Genomic DNA, 6,977 nt, shown 5'->3' on the forward strand with positions numbered 1-6,977 from the left:
CTAAAATGACTTAATTTATCTATTAAACATGCTCAAATTACATGAAAATGGATATAAATAATAGTGTAAATCATGTCAAATCATCTTACAGCTCTCCAGTTGCTTGTAAAGTTTGTTGGTCACGCTTGCCTACATATAGCAATGAGCTATCTCATCATACTCCTCCCAGCATTTTCTAGCCTCAGCTTGAGTAGCAGGAGGACATTTATCATCAAGGACTATCTTAAATTTCTCACAGCTTATGACAACCATCAAGTTCCTTTTCCATTCATTATAGTTGTTTTCATTTAGTTTGTTCTTAATGAGTATATTTAATAAGGGAGTGTATTAAATATTAATTTTATTTAAAAATTTGATATGTGTATCAGTATTTTAATTTTATTCGTATCTTTTAGGATGTATAAAAATATTTTATAAAATAAATATAAATAATTTTAAATTACTAATCGTATGTGTACTTTTTTTTTAAAACCTACGAATATCTATCCAAGTATTTAAAAAGTTTTAGCTATAAAATAATTGATACACTTGTTTAATTGTATATATTCATACATTAAAAAATTACATCTTAAAATATATTTATATTTATATTTATATTTATTTGTTTTATAAAATATATGTTTTTTATACATCTTAAAATATACCAATAGAATTAAAACATTTATACACATATCAATTCCTAAAAGGTACCTATAGAATTTAAACATTGATACAAATATCAAATTTTTAGAGGAAATTAATTTTTAATATTTTTTAAATTTTATATAATTTAGAAAAATCTTTTTGAATGAATCTGGACAACAGTGTGTCTAGATTCATTATGGACTTAACTTTTAAATGGTTTTTATTTTTTTTATTTTTTGAACATTGTTTAATATTTTTAACAATTTCAATAATATTTTAAAAAATATAAAATTTTAAAAAATATATATTTTTTATTTTTTTAAAAATTAAGCTTTGAAACAAATGGACTTGGATAACCATATGTCTACGTTCATTTCAGTAAAAAATTAAATATTCTTTGTTTTTTTTTGCTAATGTGGTAGCTGGTGTGGCATGGAGTGCCATGTTAGTGCAATTAACGGTCATGTCAACGTTGTAATGATCAATGTTAGTAAAAGGGCCTATTTATCCAGTTTTGTTAGTTCAGGGGTTCAATTGGGTGCAAAAAGGTCACAAGGGCTTATTTGATTTTTGCAAAAAAGTTCGAGGGCCTTTTAAACCATTAAGCCTAATAATTATATACTTGATTCCATGAATTATTTGATTAATACTTATGTATGAAATTAAATAAGAATGGTTGTGATTTGTATGTGATTTGGAATATTTGTTTAAGTTGTGTTATATTAATTTATGATGAGTTAGTGGGAATAAAAATTTGAATTTTAAAGTTATGAAATAAGTTCGAATGGTGTATATACATATTGATATAAAATACGAAATTGAATTTTAAAGGTTGAAATTGAGTCCAAGAATAATAAATTAAGTGTTTGAATGTTATAAAAAAATTTAAATTTTTTTATGTGACATCTTTTGCTCAAATATGTTATTGGATCGAGTAAGGAATATTATAAATTTAATCATTTTCTTTTTTTTAAGTGACCAAATTAACAAAAAGAATTAGAGTAATCAAACTAGAAACAACTTCCTAATTAAGGTGACTAACAAAATAGTTTAGTAATTTTATTATCATTATCATGTTGGTGGAGAAAGGATTTGACAGAATGAATCGATATCACCTAAGCGCGAAAAACCGACAGTTGCTATAGACAAATCAGAGTGCATTATTTTAACTAGTTGGTTTCTCACCGCATTAGATAAGCCAAAGACAAGAAAAATCAATAACACCACCAAAAATTTTCAATTTTAATACTGAAAAGGCATCCATTTTACGGGAGAAGAATTTTATTATCTTGATTCTTACCATGGTTTGATACTTTTATTATATTCAAATTGGAAACATATTCAATTGCTTAAGATTAATTTTTTGTTTCATATTCTGATATTTAGGAAGAATAAATTGATAAAGAGAAAGTTAAGTGGTTAGAGTTAAAAAGGAAAATTGAATTAGAATTTCCAAATTTATAAAATTTGAGTAAAAGATAACTAAGAAAGATGAGCATAGTTTTAAGGAAAGAAGATATCTAGATATCTTTTCATCTTATTTTATTTATAAAATGTGTTAATATTTGATATATAGGTAATATAAATTTTTTTATTTCGCAAGTAATTTTGAAAAATTGATAAGTATTTTTGTAATTAATTATTTTTAATATGTTATTATACTCTTAAAAGACATTAGTCTACCTCGTAACTCTACTTGTATAGTCTAAAAACTCTACCGACAATATATCAAATAATTTCTTTTATAAAATATTACTTTTATGAAATTAAAATAAACATTTTAATATTTATGATGTTAGTACGAACTTTAATTAATTAATTGAGAAATTTTATTATTATATTAAAATGTTTAACAAATAAATATTAAAAAAAACTATATTTTGTAATTTTAACTAAACATTAAAATTTTAACTAATATATATAAAACTACATTTACTTTATATCACGTATAAATTAAATTAAAATTTAAGTAATACATATTAAAAATACATTTTTTATTTTAATAAATTAATTAAGTAGTTTTTTAATACGTAACGTTAATTAGAACAAATAATAAATATTAATACTATTTTAACATTGTTGTATTGAAATTTAATATGTACAAAACCTTATTTAAAATTATACATTCATAATCACACGAAAATAAATTAAACATGATTATATAATGTTTTATAATCAATAAATGAACAACATTAGTAAATCTAAAGCTCATTTTTAAAAAATTACTATAAAATTTTATTAATTTTAAATTAATTTTATAATTTTATAAAATATTTTAACTAATAAACTTTTGTTTTTTTCTTTAAAATTGTTTAAAAGTATATGACTGTTTTACTTTGAATATATTGTAAATTCAAGTTTATTTAAAATATTAATTTTTTATTCTTAACTTATATTGAGTATATTATAAACTATATAGTTTCTAAAAGTTAAATATTTATATTATATTATTTTTATTTTCTCGATCACAATCTTCTTTAAAATGTTACAAATTTTGTAATAAATATTTGAAAATTAAATATAATAGATTTACGGTAAATTACACTCAATGTCACTAAACTATTAGTAAGTTTATATTTTAATCACTTAACATTAAAAGGTTATAAAATGATCACTAAACTATTTAGAACTTTTTATTTAAGTCACTGAACAATTTGAAAGTATTTATTTAAGACATTGGGTTGTTAAGGTTTTTTTTTTAAAAAAAAGGTTCGGCTAGCGAGCTCCAAGGAACGATTTGATGACCAATACAGTGGATCAATATCCATTAACGAATAGAAAAATACATCAGATCTAAGTCAATCTGATAGTAAGTATTGGATATCAACGAAAAAATGTTTAAACTTTAGCTCGTAAATTCATGACGTTTAAAGTTATTTTATGAAAAAAAAACTCAAACTGTAGAAGAAAAGGGAAGAAGAGCTTTTGATTGCTGAAGGCGGCATGAATAGAGAAAGCCATACAATATTGATTTTAATACCTAATGACTTAAATAAAACCTTTCAAATAATTTAATAACCATTTTGTAACTTTTTGGAGTTAAGTGAACAAAATGTGAATTAACTAATGGTTTAGTTGCATTTACTATAATTTACGCTGAATGTTAATTGAGATATGCAATTGTGTCCGTGCGATAAAAAAACTAGTTCATATATATTTGTTGGCAGATTCAAACAAGGAAATTGTCAAAATTTTGACAGTCCAGTTGGTCACAACCAGCCGACGAAATACATCGTAAGAGACTCCTCTTTTACCAATTTTCTTGTGTGTTCTTATGCAACTCATTCATCTAAGCTAAAGCTTTTTTCATTACAATGGGGTAAATGAAAAATTAAAGGACATTTTAACATTGTAGGTGAGAGCACCAGAAAGTGGCCGATTAAACATGTTCAAGATGAGGAAGTTTGGCATTTGTTGGCTTCTCTTGGTGGGGTTTCTCAGCTCCCATCTCAACGGTTCCATTGGCGGTCGGCTTCTTTGCTTCTCCAGAGCGCTTGTTGTTGCGATAGATGCTGTAAAGGATGAGCTGCATGAACCCCAGCCCACACCCAAATCCATTGGGGATCTGCACAAACCATATCAGCTATTTCACAACAGACACTCGCATTGGAGGCATTGCCTTTTTGAATGGTAAAAACAAGAATTTCTACACAAAATAAGATGATGAAAGAACTTACAGCAACAAAAGCATCACGACCAAGAAGGCCATAGACAAACCATGAAGTACCACACAGGAACACAAACAGTGACAAGAAAAATGGCATGAACTCCACACTCTTCGTTTTGATCACCAGCCTCTATATTACATTAAAAGCAACAAATTTAGAACCCAAAAAAAGGGTTTTTTTTAAAAAAAAAAGTGAGGAAGAAGTTGAGCTCACCATGATTGAAAGAGGTGAAGCATACATGATAATGGAGAAAATGGTAGCAGCAAGGCCACAAAAGAGTTTTCTGCCATTACCATGGAGGGCAAAGAGGGAGATGAGGGCAACAGCAGAGAAAACGGTGAGTACACAAGCGAAGAGCCCAAGGATTCTAGCTTTCTCCGTTTGTGGTGCGTAGAAGATGAAGATGAGCACATAAATGGTCTCGATGCCTGCACCAGTGCCATTGATTGTTGAAACCAGAAGGTTGTTTTTTGATACAAAGGGAAGCCCATACCTAAGGAATTGCCAAAAATAAATTACAGAATATGTTAAAAATCAAGATTTTGCTATAAAAGCTACTCTTTTTCTTAAGAAAAAGAAAAAGAAAAAGAAAAGAAAACTTCTCTTGGTAATGAGATCAAAATTAAAAAACAAGTTGAACAAGGTTTGGTTGTCCATGCATTTGTTGTTTTAGACATTGTTTTTGTCTCCTTGAGAAATACAAGTGCGAAACAATTTGACGTGATCTAGAAATAGGAGGATCAAAGAAATATATAAAAAGGGAAAGCCCAAAGGTTAATATCCGATAAATTCTTGAAAAGTTAAACATTTGATAAAATCAGGGCAGAGTATAATATGAATAAGCTAAAGAAATTTTGGACCATTATGTCTGGAACCGGACCATCCCATTGAGCTCATGTCAAGCCACGAAAAATAAAGACAAACTATTTTACAAGAGATTGAATGGATTTTAAAAACAAACATTTTAATTTGTGCCAACATAAATTTTTTTATATAATTGAACTTAAAATCAGTGTATATCTTGAACAGTTTATTAAAAGGGTAAAACGGTAATTAGGGTAGTTGAAACTTGAAAATGAAAGAGAAAGGCTCACCAAGCAGAGAGGAGACAGTTGAGCAAGGTCATGACATAGGGTATTCCCGAGAATTGCTCTGTAGACTTACTCCTAATGATCCTCGTAAATGTTATCCTTCAAAATGTTAAAACATAACACAAATTTTCATAATTAATCTTTGAATGGTAGCTCACAATCTTTTTTTTTTCTTTCATAGTTGTTCCTAATTACCGTTTTTGGACAAAAATATTAATAAAGAGGTGAAACCAATACATCATTCCCAAAATGTATAGAGAAGGAAAAAAATTGTAGCCATTTTTGCTGAAAAGGAAAAGAGAAGAAATTTAAGAAAATTACATTAAGAAAAGCCAAAGCTTTCTTCTTTCTTTGGGAAAGAAACAAGAAGATTTTTTCTGTTTCCACCGTATTTATGAAAACCAAAAACTGGGAAATTTTTGTCTTTGTTTATTACATAAGATACAGAGAGAGAAAAAAGAAAGGAAAACTTGTTCTTCCATTGATGAAGAAGAGCCTGTTTGAATGGAGTTTTTATATTTAAAGTTGCAAGAATAAAAAACACAGAAAAGATTAATCTTTTTCCTTATGCTTTGTTCTTTTTCGTTTTCAGAGAAGGTGAGAGCAGTGGCTTTATTTTACATACGTTGGAGCCAAGAAGAGGAACAAAGCAGTGGCATTCCCTATAATAAAAAAAAAACATTAACATAAACCAGAGAATACGGTTTCATAAGAAAGTTTGATGGAAGGCAGTTTTTTAAAAAGAAAAAAGAAAGATAACCCACCAAAGACACCAAAAATGAAATGCAAAACTTCCATTGTGTTATCAAACTTGATCCTAATCCAAATGAAGTCTGGGGTGGGTTGGGGGGTCGGGGGAACAAATGAAGTAGTAGAGGTGTATTTTACAAATGACAAGGAGAAGAGCGGAGCAAACAAGAAGCAAGGGTGTTTATATAGAAAAAGAAAATAATAGGAAGGGATTAAAAAGAAATGTGTTGAAAAATGAGTGCAAAACAGTGAAATATGTGTTTTGTTCTTATCCACTGGATCTTGAGTGGGGTTGTTTTGAAAGTACTATTGGACGGATTATCTCAAGGCGTAAAACGTTAAATATTTAATCCCCCCATCCCATTCCCCTAAATATTGGGATTGCTTTATTTTTTAACCAACATTTCTTCATTTTCTTCTTAGGGTTGGTTAAATTGTTTTTTTCCAAAATAAATCACGCATTTCAAACATTTTCTTTGCAAGTAAGAGTAAGCTCAAGTGCTCAATTTATGTGTAACCAGAGGGAAATCATCTCACGAGGATCGGTATAAATTTTATGAAGAAAATGAAATGGTATTTGGAGGTGGTATTTAATAGGCTTCCGCAGTAAAATTCAGGATCCACATTTTATTTTTTTCATCAACTCCAATTATATAAAAATATCTTAATTCAATTTTATAAATTCAACTTCACGTTAACAGATGCTTGTTAGTTGTCATAAATAATTCGATATATTTTAAATCAAGTTTTATAGATAGAGAAAATAATACTATTCAATCTAGTTCAATTCTAGATTTAGTTGGATGTCTAACTAGTAAATTTGAAAATGCCTAAAAAATTTTAG

At 27.6% G+C, this 6,977-nt stretch overlaps 1 protein-coding gene across 1 annotated transcript; it reads right to left on the bottom strand.

The window, feature by feature from the left end:
* Positions 1–3,753: 3,753 nt before the first annotated feature.
* Positions 3,754–6,328, bottom strand: LOC107950788 (bidirectional sugar transporter SWEET1). The gene is made up of 6 exons (XM_016885744.2): positions 6,148–6,328; positions 6,009–6,045; positions 5,387–5,482; positions 4,506–4,785; positions 4,302–4,421; positions 3,754–4,189 (listed from the first exon to the last, which is right to left on the bottom strand). The coding sequence occupies exons 1-6, from the start codon at positions 6,179–6,181 to the stop codon at positions 4,004–4,006; spliced, it is 753 nt and encodes a 250-aa protein (XP_016741233.1). The 5' UTR covers positions 6,182–6,328; the 3' UTR covers positions 3,754–4,003.
* Positions 6,329–6,977: the final 649 nt, after the last annotated feature.

This window comes from Gossypium hirsutum, chromosome D03 (genome assembly GCF_007990345.1).
Source record: "Gossypium hirsutum isolate 1008001.06 chromosome D03, Gossypium_hirsutum_v2.1, whole genome shotgun sequence".
Lineage (NCBI taxonomy): Eukaryota > Viridiplantae > Streptophyta > Magnoliopsida > Malvales > Malvaceae > Gossypium > Gossypium hirsutum.